At 43.3% G+C, this 16,624-nt stretch overlaps 1 protein-coding gene across 1 annotated transcript in view; it reads right to left on the reverse strand.

Annotated features, from left to right (window-relative positions):
- Positions 1-7,645: 7,645 nt before the first annotated feature.
- MXRA5 (matrix remodeling associated 5) overlaps positions 7,646-16,624 on the reverse strand; it is a 311,432-nt gene continuing 302,453 nt past the window's right edge. Inside the window, exons 6-7 of the mRNA XM_069640707.1 lie at positions 13,534-14,434; positions 7,646-12,168 (exon numbers count right to left, since the gene is read on the reverse strand). Of these exons, the coding sequence (XP_069496808.1) occupies positions 10,260-12,168; positions 13,534-14,434 (2,810 nt within the window). The 3' untranslated portion in view covers positions 7,646-10,259. The remainder of the gene's footprint in view (positions 12,169-13,533; positions 14,435-16,624) is intronic.

Genomic DNA, 16,624 nt, shown 5'->3' on the forward strand with positions numbered 1-16,624 from the left:
TGTTTAGTTCATTGGTTGCTCCCATGTTTGGTTTGGGGGCTGGCCCAGCCCCGTTGGGCTTGGCACAACGGACGTGAGACTTTGGGTGGGTTTTTGAGCACTGCTATGTTGGGGGTGGCAGTGAGGGAAGGGGGTGGGGTTGTTGGGGAATGGTTTAACAATAAAAATAGTGAGACAGTGGTAGCTTTTGGTATGCCGCATCTGGTAGCGGTGCAAGTTGCTGGCACCAGTTTGACAAAATATGATGCACATTACTGGGATCCCCCCTAAATTACTACTGAATGGCTATTAGGCTGATGTCTTGGAATGTCAGAGGGCTCAGCAACTTTACGAAGGCACGCAGGATCACGGCCTACGCCCAGAGGCACGGGGTCAAAATACTTCTCTTACAGGAAACTCACGCCCTCGCACAACTATCGGCTTCTCTTGCCCCGTCATGGGGCCCCAGCAGATATTATATTGTGTTCTCATCACAATCCAGAGGGGTCCTCACTTTGATTCACAAATCCTTGCAGTTCTCCCTTCGCACCAGCCATATAGACGCCCAGGGTAGATATGTGATCCTTCACTGTTTCCTCGCTAATACAGAATACCTCCTGGTCAACACATATGCCCCATGCATAGATGTACCTGAGTTTTTCGACCACATCCTTGACATTCTACTTAGCTATGTTGGGGTCCCCATCATTTGGGGGGGGACATGAATCTCATCCTCGACTCCGACTTGGACAGATCCGGTGTTGCACCTAGAACACTCTCTAGAGCCGCTCGCCGCCTCCATGCACACATGCTCACTACAGGTCTGGTGGATGCCTGGAGAGCACTCCACCCCAAGACGAAACAGTTTACTTTTTACTCCTCCGTCCATGACAGTCATTCCAGGATCGATCTCTTCCTTCTCTCCGCGGGGCTCATGGGCAAAATACATACCACACAGATCCTACCCCGCACACTCTCCTATCACTCCCCGATCACGTTAGACATCACCCTGAGCCCGACCCCCCCTCCACACTCGCACTGGCGGTTTAAGTCAGACGCACTACACGATATAGTCTTCAAGGCTGACATCCTTGCAGATATCACCTTGTTTTTCGATAACAACCAACGCCACGATACAACGGATGGGGTGAGGTGGGAGGCCTTTAAGGTTTTCATCAGGGGCATGTGTATCTCCAGGGAGGCTGGGGCCCTGAAGGACATTAGAAACTCTCTGCGCGGCTCTGAGTCCAGACTCCGAGAGCTAGAGTGTGAATATGCGGCCACCCCCTCTCCGCCCAAGCTAGCTCAGATCAGAAAGGAACTAGACACATTCGAGTCCTTCGCCCACAGCGAAATAAGATATCTCGCCCGTCCCATTGCAGCCCGTAAGTATGGTGAAGGAGAAAGGCCTGGCCGTACTCTTGCCCGCCTCGCTCGGGCCGAAGGAGGCAGGGTTCGAGTTGATAGCATCATCGATAGTGGTGGAGTGAGACATTGGTCTGACCAGCCCATCCTTGAGACCTTTGCAGACTTCTATACAACCCTTTATGCCCAGCAACCAGAGCACAGCCCGCGAGATCTTGATGACCTCCTGGACCGCATCCCAATGTCCCTTATATCTTTAGCCATCAGAGAACAACTTGATGTTCCCTTTACCCTTGAGGAGATTACCGCTGTCGTTTCGGCCCTGCCCAAGGGTAAAGCCCCTGGTCCAGATGGCCTGACCGCCGAGTTCTATCAGGAACATGTTGCCCTTCTTGCCCCGCGCCTGCACGAGGTCTGGGAGGAGTCGCTGCGTCTTACTACCCTCCCCGGTTCCTTGCGCGAGGCCGTTATTACGGTGCTTCCCAAACCGGGTAAACCTCTAGATGAGTGTGGCTCTTATAGACCCCTCTCCCTCATAAATACTGATACCAAAATCTTCGCCAAAATCATAGCAAATAGGTTCCTCCCCATCATGAAATATTTGATCCACCCAGACCAGAGCGGTTTTGTCCCTGCCCGTTCCACTGCCTTAAACATTAGACGATTTTTTAACGTAATCTCTAGAATCCCGAGCCAATGCAGTAGCCGTGACGCTGGACGCTCAAAAAGCGTTCGACATGGGCCCTCATTCTGACTCAGGCGTTAAGGGGTTTACGGCGCCGTAAATGGCGCCGACCCTTAACGCCTGATTACAAGGTTCCCTTTGCGGGATGGCTTTTAACGGCTGCTTTTTTGCAGCCGTTAAAATCCATGACGCAAAGGGACCTTGGCGATAATTACGGCACCTTAATTTACGGTGCCGTAATTATCACCTTTCCCCATTCCCATTGTGCCCTATGGGGCGAAAATGGGAATGGGGAAGGGTAAAATGGGAAATGGGGATTTACCGCCCCACTCACCTTGGAATGGGCCGGTAAATCCGCCAAGCACCATGGCGTAAACGTAGTTTACGCCATGGTGGTAAGGGTACGACCCAGGCGGTAACTTACCGCCTGGGTCGTAATGAGGGCCATGGTCTCGTGGCAATACTTATGGGCAGTACTGGAGAAGATGGGGACTGGCCCGTATATGATGTCCTGCATTAAATTGTTATACACTAACCCTGTAGCCAGAGTCCTAGTCAACTCTAACCTGTCGGCCCCCTTCTCCCTACATAGGGGGACGCGACAGGGCTGCCCATTCTCTCCCTTGTTGTTCGCGATGGGCCATCGAGCCCATGGCTGACAGTGTACGTAACAACCACATACGCAGGGGGATTCGGTTGCAGGATTCTCCCGAAATCATTTCACTTTACGCCGATGACGTGCTGTTATATATTAGAGACCCTTCAATTCACCTCGACCCGATCATACATGAAATTATCAAGATTGGCACATTCTCAGGCTTCACTATTAATTACTCTAAATCAGAGATATTTCCCCTCACCCTCGCAACCCCCCAACCTGCATGCGAGTTCCCTCTCAAATGGGCACCTGAAGGCATCAAATACCTAGGGGTCCAAGTGGCCCTCTCTAGACCTTCTTTATTGTCTGAGAACTATGGGGCTGCCGCACATTATGCTCACACCAAGATGGAAAGATGGCGAAACCTCCCCCTTTCACTCTCGGGAAGAATGTCTCTAATAAAAATGATAATAGTCCCAAAACTCCTGTACATATTCGCTAACGTTCCACTTTGGCCCGGAAAACAATACTTTGCGGACTTGCGGGGTGCGCCTGCTTCCTCTGGCACTCGGGAGCTGTGCGCAGAAAGTGGCAGCATATGACCCTGCCTTACGAGAAAGGCGGCTTCAGTGCACCTGATCTCGTCCAGTATTGGATAGCCGCCCAGGCTAAATACGCTACGTACTGGTACCAGCACCAGGAACCGCCCCCGCATGTTAAACTCGAAATCCTGGCCGCCGAGGAGGTGAACGTCATGTCATTGATCCTCTTCCACTCGTATCGATCGCAGACCCCTGCGGACCCGGTGGCCTCCACTATAAGGGCTTGGCGGCAGATTCTGGCGCCTGACTCCGGCTCACCCCCGTATTTCAAATGGCTTCCCCTCTGGTCCTTCCCTGGCCTCACCCCCACACACGATAAACTTCTCATGCGTCACTGGTCAGACCTGGGATACAGATCATTCTCTGACCTGTTCTCTGATGGGAAATTCATCACCCCAGACACATGGTAGCCTGGGCACTCCAGATCCCCACTGGAGCTGCTGCAATACTTCCGTATCAGGGCGACAATCCAAGGCATGTGGCCTTCATACCCGGATGAACCCCCCGAGTCCTCCGAGGTCAGCTATATAGCCAATTCCGCTGGCGGTAGGGGCATCATATCCTCCTTGTATAAAATGTTGATGGCGTGCGTGGCCGATCCCCCCCGCTCGGTTCGGGATGCCTGGAGCCGGGATCTGGGATTAGACATTACTGATGCTATGTGGTCCAAAATGTGTATTCATACTCGCAAGCTCTCTCTCAACTCCCGAGCTAGATGTATTCAGTACAAGCTCCTCAATTGCCTATACTACTCTCCCTTCGCGATTGGGAAGTTTGCCCTGGATCAATCCCACCCCTGTCCAAGATGTAGATCCACTGAAGTGGACCAGGCACACATGTTCTGGTTTTGTGGGGCACTTGCCCCGTTCTGGAATGCGGTGCTTGGAACCCTCTCAGAGGTAGTGGGGTTCTGTGTGGGCCCGGAACCTTTGTCTCTTCTGTTTGGGTTGTGGGAGGGGCCGGAGGCGAAACGGGAAGCCAGGTTTCTGAATGTGGCGGCTATCGTGGCCAAGAAATGCATTCTGCAATGTTGGAAGCGCAGATCCCCCCCTTCCCTAGCGATGTGGCTGAAGGCCCTCACCTGGACACAATCCTGTGAAGAGGACTATGTTAACTTGCTGCCTAGCAATGCTCACCCTAAAAACATATGGACTGAGTTCTGCAGCTACTTGAACCGCAAGGTGGACCTTGTGCTATTGTCATCCCCTCCCTCTCCTGATCAGGGGGCGGACCGCTCTACTTGATACATGCCGATATTGTAATTGACTGTTGTTAGATTGCATGTGACCTTCTGTAGAATCTCCGTTTTGTCATTCACGCTTCAATATGTATTGTGTACCATGCGTGTAAATTGTGCTATGCTGATTGCTACTTCTCGCCAATAAAGGTTTAAAAAAAAAAAAACTCATTAAAAAGCTATCTGCTCTGAGCATGGTGGGCATACTATGGCCTATACAAACTGTGACCATATGCAACATTGCTAGTACTTTCCCTCCCAAGATGACAATGACGTACTCCCTCTAAACTTGTGTGAGTCTTCAGCGCCCCTCTGCACATCGAGTGCCCTAACCCTCCCAGTGTTCCATTGATTTTATCTGGGTCACATGTGCAGGCCGAGCAATGGACCTCATCTGTAAGAAGACCTCCATATTGAAATAATAAGTAGTCACCTAAACGGAGATCATAGTACTTCACAGGCACTCCAAAACTCTAAACCCAGCCAAGCAATCCAACAGCGCTCTGCCGATAGAGCAGCTTGCCCCCTACCAGCCTTCCATTCGCTGCATCAGGTCATGTTGGCAGGTCTTGCCTAAGCAAAAAAGAGCACACTTGACCGGACAGCTCAGTGTAGTGAGATCAGCAAATGGCAAAGACTCCCTTTGTTTGCCAAAGCTCTCTCTCCTCTCAACAAGATCACCACCCACGTTTTTTGGTCTTTCTGAACTCTGAATATCCTTAAATTTCTCCAGCTTTATGCTGGTTTACCACACTTGGCAATAACCTCACAGCGTTCCTTCCTCTTGTGAATCGACATCCTAATGCCTTTAATGTCACAGTTTACAGACATCACCATCAAGAAGAAATGCACAATTAGCACACCTCTTCTAAATACATCTCAAAGATGATCCTGTTGAATTACAGTATCACATGTGACATTCCCTGCAATGCTAAAAGACTTGACACAGTTGCATTGCCCAACTCTTCTCACACCCGCATGCATATTGCACACCAAATATTGGCCTGTGCATCTTTCGTCCATGCCGCGTAAAAACATATTTAAGTAAATATCAATGAAGATTGTCTTGCACATCTGACAGTGGCATGTGTGCACTCTTAAATTAGTGGACCTTTCAGCATACTCATGTAACAATCACCATGGCATGATAATTAAACATTGAGCGAAGCATCCTTGGATTGTTTGGATAGGTTCTCCTGGTTATCTTACTTGTTGGATAATCCCAGTTGCCAACTTTGTGACAATTCTTACCTATAAACACAATGATCACCTGTGGAACAACACTGCGATTGGCCCTCTCAATGAACCACATCAATAACAGTTTACCACACAGACACATGTCATTACATGACACAGCATAAGCTTTCACTTGTATGCAGTTGATACCTAACTCCCCATCAACATAAATGAAGAATCTGGGGCAGCTCTCCTGAGACGTATTCAGTATTGGATACACTAAAACTAGCAATACCTTCACAGATCAAAGGCTGAGATCCTGTCTGTGGGCCCAGATCACCCAACACCTCTCTCGCCCTTGTATAGCACGACAACATCTATACAGATCATGCCTGCACAAAAGGTATGTTATTTAGATGTACTATTTCACTAAGGTACTATTTGACTAAGAAACTTTGATTACAGCCCAGGTAAACACAGCCATTAAAAAAATAATTCCACCATATTTGACTGCTATGACGCAATCACCCCCTACTTGAACTGCTCCACACTATCTCTGTGATTCTCCCATGTGTGACAAGGTGTCTGAAATACTAACATTCTATTATATGGAAACTTAAGGACTGCATAATCAAGCTCTAATGCAGCCTGCTGTATTACAACCATATCAGGCATGCACTCCCAACAGTGTCCTCCGGACTTACTTTCCAACTTGAAGTACAAGATCTGTGTCACTTAACCTACTCATCATCACACAAGATCCGATGCTCGATAATTTAGAGTATATATAAGTGGCCAGGGCAAAACTATCTTTTTTTACCTCACTTCCTCTTACAGAAGAATCTGACTTGAAGTTTGGGGAATCTCTGAAAGCATATTTTCCCCAACACCAATGGTTCATTCTAGTCATTAAAACATTTCGCTAATGTCATGCTCCCCCCTCATACCATACAAATTCAGTCCTCACCACTTAACGATTATTGACCAAGACTCTCCACCACCATCAAACACAATGTGAGCGATTTAATGTTATTGTTCACCCGTTAATAGGGCTTTATTTGACTGTATGTCTAAATAAGAAAATGAGACCATCCAACTGACAAAAATACCAACTAATGAAGCTCTAGGAAAGTCACCATTATGTGTATTGCATATGAAATGGCATGTTCAGGCCTTTCCTTTGGCTTTAACTCTACAGTACTCCTTCTAAAGTGATCTGAGGTGGCCACAGAATGACATTAATTGCTTCAAAACATAGGTTTGCCATTATTGCATAGTCAGAATTGTTTACTTATGATAGTCCTGAGCAATAGATATTAAGGGCATCACTTGGAGTTTGCTGGCATTCCCTCAGAATCACTGTAAAAGTCGGATACTGTTACCATCACTCAAATTAAGGCTATATATGCCCTATTATGACTTCCAGAATGACGGTGTGGAGGTCCATTCTTGAAATCCATAAGTCTCTATGAGTGATTTGGGGAAACTACAGTGGATGGTAATTCTGACTATGATAATCTCTCAATTTTTAGAGGTAAAGTGGAGGAGATACCTCCAGTCAAATGCTGGAGGTATTTCTTCCACTTTAATTTTGCGATGCGGGAATGTGGAGGTAATGTAATTATTACTATTTTACTGAAACTTGTTTTCTCACTGTCAAACTCATAATGAGATCCTCACAGATGAGAACTGCACACACCTTTGCAATTGACGTATGAAGAAGATGTCAAGTTTGGGGCCAAATACGTCTGATTGATATCTGAAAGTAGGGCTTGGTTCCTTAATACACCAAACAGTAAAATCATATAGCATTATATTTCAGAATAAGCAGAACATATGCAAATACTCTTGAATTAAGTGTATGATACCTACAATGTTCTCGAACATATTAGAAGTAGGTAAAGTATCCTAAAATCATCAATGAGTTATGTGCTGAGCTCCACCATCTGATATGATGAACAGTCATATCAGAATTACTATAACTAGTGTTGGACACAATTAACTGTGTTTCCAGAGAAATACTTTTATATAATATAACAATGATACAATTATATGACAAATTGACACACAGCAGAGCCCCACATTTCGACACTATAAAAAAGCAACTGAAAAGTTAAGAGCAACAATTTCATTTGAAGAATCAAACACAAATAAATGACAAAGTGTACATTATGCCTTACTGTTAACTTAATTGTATTTGTTAATATTCCAATACATATTAATGTAATAAATATTAGAAATGTACAAACTGAAGCACCAAAGTGTGTATGCATTCTTGGTATGGCAACAACTTCCAACTTATATAACTACCATCTGTTCTAACATCAGACCCGCATTTCACCTGGCTAAGTTCTTTGTTGTTTTTTTTATTCGAAACAATCTGGAGTCAATTAAATTGTGACAACATAATGAGGTAAAAAACACATTCTATAGCCTGGAAAGATGTTTGCAGCAGAAGAAGACATTTCACAACGTCCACATGTGCTCCAGATGCTGAGCACTGGTGTTAAGACAGGGGCATTCATGTAGTCAGAGGAGTTCACAATAACATGTGTCTTTGTGAATGATTTTCTGGACCCATATAGATGAAAGTGTAACTTCCAAATCTTTTTCCATTGCACACCTTGTACACTATCAAATAATTAACCAGAAACATTATTTGTTAGAAATAGTACAATAAACTGATCTAAACATTATACACACTGTAATGTATCGAAGTCTTTTAAAGACCAATAATTTATAAAATGAGACAGGTCATTGCAATTCCATTGAAGTCTCATAGTCTGGTTTAATTAAAAAAATGCATATACTTTGAAAAAGTATGCAGAGATAATTGTGGAGCTGGGAGAGGATATTGGCTGTGCGTTACTTATGATTGATGCTTACTAGGAAATGGCATTCATTGGAACACTATACTCAGCTATTTTATGAACTCTTGGAGCTAAAGAATTGTGTTGGCATCCACAGTACAGGCTGATGGTTTGAAGACCCAGAGTATTTACAGTAGTATTATTCTACAGGACTAACTTATGTGATGATTTTGTGGATAAGAACAATATTTTAATTCAAAACAATACCTTCTTAGAACATCAGTTCTATATTGAAATGGAGGACACAGGATGAATGCCTATGCTTGTAAGACGTATACAATGAAATAGAAAATTACAGGATGTCCTGTAATCTTTATTATAGAAGGGTTACAATTCGAAGAGACAGTTTGTAGCCTGACTTCAAATGTGTATCAACACCTGCAGAAAATCTGATAGTTGACATCAAAATATGCAATCTAGGAAAGGGAGAATGGGGCTATGCTAGTTAGTTTGTGGGTCTCTAGCAGAACTACAGATGATAAAAGAGTTTGGTTGACCAATTCCTGCTTTCTGTGATTTCTTCTAATTTTAGGACTTTGCTGACTATTAAAGAAAATGGTTGCCATGGCCCTTGTGGCCAGGTAACACTGTAAATCACATAACGGTCTTAATGCGTATTGTTTGACTATCTGGAATATGTTATAGAACATTTCTTCTCATATTGTGACAGCCACATTTACAGACGTTCCCATCCCAGTACCCCTGTTATTTCCTGAGCCAACATATTATCAACACTGAATTCTTTAAATAGAAAACTGAGTCCTTATATCAATTATTGTAAGCCCTCCTCAATGGGCAATTTATATGAAATGGCATCATTCCTGACATCCCCTTTTAACACCTGTGTTAGACAAATCACTAAATAGATGTACAATATGGTGTGACACACTTAAAGGGAGGTCCTGGTCAGTTCTTCAGGTACATGTGCATTGTGTTTTAGAGAACAGAACACTTCATGCAATAGTGAGTGAATCCTGAAATTCAGGATCATAATGTGTGGTTCCATTTTGTCAACACATCAATGCTGATGGGTGTTGTGCATTTGCATCTACGTTTCCAGGTTTACTAGTTACATGCAGAATAACATCAACATCACTATCATTATGGAATGGAGGGCATACAGATTCTCTATACATTCGTTCAGTGGTGCATGACGTGTGCACTAGTCTAGAACAAGATCAGTACATGTGTCAATCAGATGTCAACCATGTTCAAATAAATGTAAAATGTCCTCCAACAATATCCTTTTCCTATGGCAAAAAGGGACAATATCAGCATCACGGGCGGCTCTGAAAAAGGAAAAGTTTAAATATTGTAATAACTTCAAGGCACAAAGACGGTGTTCTTCTGTGTCAGGGCCATCACATGGATGTTAAGCACGTACTTGGCCATTGCTGCCCCTTGAATCAATTCATACGCATCGTTCATATCCTTCCACTGACAGAGCCACCAAGATTTGTTCAAGGCCCATTCTGTCCAAAGAGCTTGAGAGGTATTTATTTAGCAGAAGACATTGCTAAAGAGCACCTACAGACATTATTAACATCCAATATTCTTTGGCACAAATATTGTACTTGTAAAAATGCAAGGACATCCGATAATTTGGAAGTATAAATTAGAGTACTCATTCTAGCACTTTTGGGCAACTGATTGGATTCCCAAGTGGCACGGTATGTGCGGTATCTCTCTGGAAGTTCAGTGGTCCTCTTTATCTTTATGAGGAGTGTCTTCATACTGCTTGTGCCAATTAGAATACGTGTATATATGTAGTCTTTGAATCACTGCCCAGCAAATTCTTTGCAGTGCACTTATAGAATCCTGCGTCCTTGTGTGATGGGTGTTGGATAACTAATGTTCCTTGAGGGTGTAGGAATTTATTTCCATATAAGCGGGATTGTGCTACTGTTGTAAGAGTTGATTTATCTGGGAGTTCCCAAGTTATTTCTGCTTTTGGGATTCCAATAGTCATGCAGTTCAGCTGAACCGCATTTCCCGGTCGAGTGTAAATGACAGGTGCTGGCCCATTTGTGATACGTGGAGGATAGGCTATCACAATAACTGGAACATTCATAACAGATGTCCCATATTCAGTGGTTACTTTGCACAAGTAAGTTCCCCTGTCATACACTGAAGCATCGCGTACTATAAGTGAACCGTTCTCAAAGACTGAAAAGCGCCCTCCAGCTTGTGGACCATTTAGTTGTGCCCCATTGGGCAATATCCAACTGATCTGTGGTCGTGTCTCTCCTGGGGTAAGGCAATGAAGCTGCAATGTTTCACCATTAATAATGCTCACTAGATTATTGTAATGGTTGCTAATTTGTGGTTTAGGACCAACCTTGAGGTAGACCAGTATCTCTGAATATCCAACCATGTTTCTTGCAGTACACCGGTATGCTCCAGCATCATCTGCAGACAGGCTGCTGATATGCAAAGTGCCATTTTTCCTATGGTAAAACCTTTGCATGTGATGGCCACTGGGAAGTTCAGTACCATTCGGCAACATCCACACAATATCTGGCTCCGGAATTCCCTCCACAGAGCAATCGAGGCTTGCTGCATGACCTGCTGCCATGGCAAGCTTTTCAGGGGGACGACTTTTAAAGGATGGTTTTTGCAAATGTTCTGTAACTGTGAGCTGAACAATCAATCTTGCTTCGCCGCCTTCATTGCGACCAATGCAGACTAACTGCACAGAGTCCGTTTTCCTCAAAAATTTGATATCAAGAGTGCCGTTACGGTGTACCGTAATTCTGTTTCCATAGTAAGGAGCAGGTAGTACGACACCTTCTGGAAAAGCCCAAAGCACACGAGGGGGCGGAATGCCATCAGCTTTGCAGTCAATGAGCTTTCTAGTGTCTTTCATTCCTGTTTCTTGTATAATGGCCACTGAATTCATAAAACCGTTGATTTTGGGGGTCTGAACATTCACATGGATATGGACAATCTTCTTATCCTCACCTGCATCATTACGAGCAATGCAGGTGTAATTTCCACTGTCAGATCGTTGGGCTTTCTGTATAAGGAGGGTGCCATCTCTATGCACTTGATATTTGGTGGAGAAAGCAGATATCGGTCTGTTGGCGGGAGTAAGCCATGTGATTTTTGGAATGGGTTCACCTTTGGCCTCACATGCTACTGAGACAACATCACCGTACGGAACATTGATCACAGAGTGTGTTTTATTCCTGATCACTGCTGGTTCTGCTACCACCTTGATGCTCACCCGCATTTCATCTTGCCCGATTTGGTTGACAGCATAGCAAGTGTAGTCTCCTTCTTCTTTCATTCCTACTTCATTGAAAAACAAGGTTCCATTGTTGAAGACAACATATCTTCTTGTCCGTGTTCCACTGTCATCTGACTGCATTACATTGTTTATCATACTGCCATCTGGAAGGCTCCACGAAATTTCTGGATTTGGGAGACCAGTGGCAACACAATCAACCTTCAGGTCCCCGCCGTAGGTAATTTTGTGATCCACTTCGTGTTTGTGCTCTATCTTGGCTGGCTTCATCATCACATTGACTTTGAGCACCACATAGTCATCTCCAATCTTATTCCGCGCTACACATAAGTAGTCCCCTGCATCTTTGTCTGTGACCGACTGGACTATCAAAGTGCCATTTCCATAGACTCTCGTACGGGATTCAAAACTATTTGGAGACAAAAAAAGAAAATGATTAATAGCAATGCCAATCGGCAATGTCTCGGTAGAAAGTTACACTCTCTAAAAGCTCATGAACATGGTTCTATGTAATTACATAGCCTTCTTTTTAAAAGTATACATTTTGGCCGACTCAGTTTGATTGACCTAATTGTTACCATTATTTTCATAACAGAAGGTCACACCACCCCCTTCCAACCCAATGCCCCATGCCAACTCCGAAACCCCCAGCCCTTATACTCTCCTACCACCTACATGAAAATTACACCTGGATAGCCTGAATCATATTGTGTTGCCTTGATCAAATTGAGAGGACCGAAATATACACTTTTAAAAGAAGTCTGTGAATCCATGGCATAGACAGGAACACATATAATGTGGTGGGGGTACAGAGAGTGTCCCCAGAAGTCCTGCTGAACAAACATAAGGAAAACCTGAAGGCGATTAGATGCCAGGATGGCAGACATTTATAAGATATGTACCTACCCATTGGGATCTAAAAAGAATTGTGCAAGGGCTACACCGTCTTCTAGGGGTCTCAAGTCATAAAGAGTTGAGTAGTCTGGTCTCCTAAAGAACAGCACTCCCGCCTTTGAAACCCCATTAACTCTTAATTTTAGATGCACCATTTTCTGAGATCCTAGTTCTACAGCTACCAGATATCCTGTCACATTTCTACACATTTGTTGCCCTGTGGAAAGGAGCACATTACTGCTGGACACGACTTTCCCCGCTGCATAAACAATTTTTGCAGTGCATCTATTGCTTGAGCTTGACATACAGTTTCCTGATCGGATCATACATGTGTTTCCTTCTGCAAAGGCAGTATAAAGATTTTTGGTAATCTAGAAATCCTTGAACTATCAGATGAATTCAGGTACTCCCCTTCAAAACTCGTACAATAAAAAAGGTTGTTTTAGCCAATTAAGTGGGCAGCTTCGATTTGCAAGGCATTGTTAGCCATTCACTTTAATATAAACAACACTCAGCCTTAAAGGAAGGAGTGAGTGAACAAAATCCCTTAAACTAGACATAGTGGTTCAAAGCATTCATGAAGATCGAGAAGCACAACTTAAAAACTAACAGTTAAAATGTGCTGTTTCTACTCTTACATTATATTCAATGTTCTTGTGTATACTAAACTGTTTTGCACTGTATAGAAACAAGTGAGTAAATCAAATCTTGAAATGTCAAAGTTTCCCTTGTCTGATATGTGATTTTTTTAAATTATATGTTTGGACATCTCTTTAATGTCCCTCCTTAATGGTCTTGGAAGGACCCAAAAGCCTCGTTATCACACTATAGCAAATGTTTCAAATAAGATACACGTTGTTTTTTTTTAAAGAAACTGTACCTGTTGAGGGAATCCACCAGCCTTTTTGAAGGCAATCTCCACAATATCCGTGGCCCCGGATCGCCATCTGCACTGCAATCCAGCCGCAGCGTGCTCCCATAAGTTATGTCTGTTTTCTGGGGAGAACTCCTAGTGATCTTTGCATTGGACGAAAGCTTCTTAACACTCAGGTGAACAGTTCTCCTGACAGCACCGACGATGTTTGCAGCAATACATTCATAACTTCCACTGTCCCTGGGTGATATACTGCGAATATAGAGTGTCCCGTTTGGGAAAACAAAGAGATTGCCATTAACAAATTGTGAAGGCCTGACCTGGGTGCCATCAAAGAGCACCCAGCGTATAGTTGGGGCCGGGGCGGACTTAGCACTGCAGTGGATATAGACACTGTGTCCTGACGATAGCGAGATATTCTCCACTTTTTCATGCTGGATTATAGGGGGTAATGCTGCTACATGGAGCCTTACTGTCAGGCTATCGGTTCCAGCTACATTACTGGCAATGCACTTATAGATTCCTCTGTCAGAAAATGTGCTATCCCCGATGGACAAAGTTCCATTCTCATAGAGTTTGATGCGCCCCTGCGTGGTTGACGTGGCCCTCATGACTTTTCTGTCGGGAAAAATCCAAGAAATATGAGGGGCCGGTGTTCCACTTGCAAGGCATGCCATAGTCACTGTATCGCCAAGATAAATTGTGGCATCTCTGTAGCGCGGAACTAGCAATTTTGGCTGTTGTGCGACAACGGTCAATGTGATTACCATTTTGTCCACGCCATATTGGTTCTGGGCTGTGCATAGGTACTGGCCACGGTCTTGTAGTTGGACATTTCGGATCACAAAGGTTCCATTTTTCATGACTTCAAACCTTTGTATTTTGGTGTTTGCTGTCATTGTAGCACCTATATGGATCAAAAGAGACGTAGGAGACGATTCTTGTTATGCCTCAGATTAGATAACATTCGTCACTATGTTTCATGCCATATTAAAACAATATCACAATTTACATTTTCTTTGAAAGTTTACTTGAATCTCTGTGGTTAGAGTAGTGAGCAGTGATTTAAAGGTCCAAACTCTGAATTATCGAGCCACGCCAACAGACCATCGGTCATATTCTGAAGCCCTGGGAGCCAGACGATTTTTAAATGTTGCAACTTACTTTTAATTTCATGTCACTGTAATGCTTCCCAATAGTGACATAATATTTATGGGAAAATGTAATTGTCACACAGGCTTTTAGGGCGTTTTGTGCACCGATCATCATGTAAAAAAGGATTGTTCTTTCTTATTATCTGATCATTGCATGTGCATTATGCTCCGGTTCTATACATGTTTGATTCAAAAAGAGATTTTATGATGACACAAATGACGGTACCGGGGAAAAATGGAATTTACTCGTTAATGGCAAGATCATTGTCTCACATATCAGGGACTTTGTGATTGTTATGCTAATAAGAAGACTATGAACGGTAGTTGTAATGTACTGTGTGCATTACACTGCCAGCTAAAGCCCAACAAGCCACAAACTAGGGAAGAAGCTGAAATTACCATGTGTTCAATTATTCCTTGCAAAAGATATACAAAAGGCTGGAGGGAATATTTACAATTGTCCCTGGTCATCAAAGCAGCGTTGAGCTTACTAGAACAGGGTGCAATACATTATCACTTGCCTCAGTTATACTAATGTATCAGACTGGCACCCAGAACTGTATCTGTAGCTTAAATTGTATGATAGGTTATTTATAACACGCTTAATACCCAGAGGTTTCTAAGCACGGACCGGGGATCGAACCTGTGTTGCTCCGTGTCGTCTTGTTTCCAAGGTGAGCGTGTTGCCCCTGAGCTAACCTCCTGAGACAAAAGCAGACGAACATTCCAAATATTGACATTTGAATATTCATTAGTCACCTGCCCAAATGTTCAGTGAAATGTATATATTCAAGGGGCACTTTTTGGAATCCAGTACAGCCTCCAACTCCTTCACCAAGACCCCTCCAACACCACATTCTCAACCCTGCATCCAAGAATTGATTTAAACTGTTTTCTATTTCAATCACTCTTTTGCTATTATAGAAACAAAGTTCACCATGCCTCACTTCCCTTTGGGGGGTCTGCCAGATCACGGTAGGGCAGTTGGGCTTATTATATAACCTTGTGGGAGATCTACCCCTGGGTAACCTTGAACTTTACCAGAAAAACATTTGGGGAGATTCAAGGAGGTTATGATACGTCTAATAACCCAGAATTTAGGGGATTCAGTAAATCCCTGAACGTGTTTGCCCAGGCGTATTGCTGATACATTGGTGGAGTACTTAATGCACTTCTTGTTTTTCTGCCTCCCATATAAAGAGTATGCTTTAAACATGCAACAACATTGTTGAATCACACATTTTAAACAATGTTGCCCAGCCTTCGTATATTTGCTATTGATACCAGATATGCAAGTGGACATAGCTCTAAATATGTTTTATTGCAATCACCTTAATTTCGTTATTTTGTTTGGCTACGATCTTTGTCTGTATGCTGCTATTGCACTTTTCTGCTCTGAACATAGTTTATTTGCTGCTATCTTATTGGACACTCATTTTTTACTTGTTACCTTATATTGAACGTGGAATTTTTGGTGGGAAATGTATCAACTCCTGTGAACTTGTTTAAATTTACACATATCTGTGTTTGGTAGGCATCCCAGCTTTTATGCACACACCCAAATTGTAACATTATACCACATTTTTTCTTCATGTTTCTTTATCTTCCCTTTTATTTTATGATATGTTTTATGAGCCTTCTATGTTTAAAAAAAAACATAATGTTATTGAATTGTATTGATCCACATATCAGAAATAATAGTTAAAAAAATGCAATTCACTGTGTTATAAGGTATGGCATGTATTGCATTTCATTGACAATGACATTTCTTTTTAAATTGACAGCAGAGTGAATGTGCTGATGAATGTATATAACTTGGATCAGATATCCATACATACATGTTACTTTTCGTAGCTCTTAATATTGTGCACTAGACTGTTAAAAGGACACCAAATATCAGAAGATTAGAGATCACAGTCTCACGGATCACACAATTTGGTGAA

The sequence above is a fragment of the Ambystoma mexicanum genome, chromosome 7q (genome assembly GCF_040938575.1).
Source record: "Ambystoma mexicanum isolate Mex_15411 chromosome 7q, UKY_AmexF1_1, whole genome shotgun sequence".
NCBI lineage: Eukaryota > Metazoa > Chordata > Amphibia > Caudata > Ambystomatidae > Ambystoma > Ambystoma mexicanum.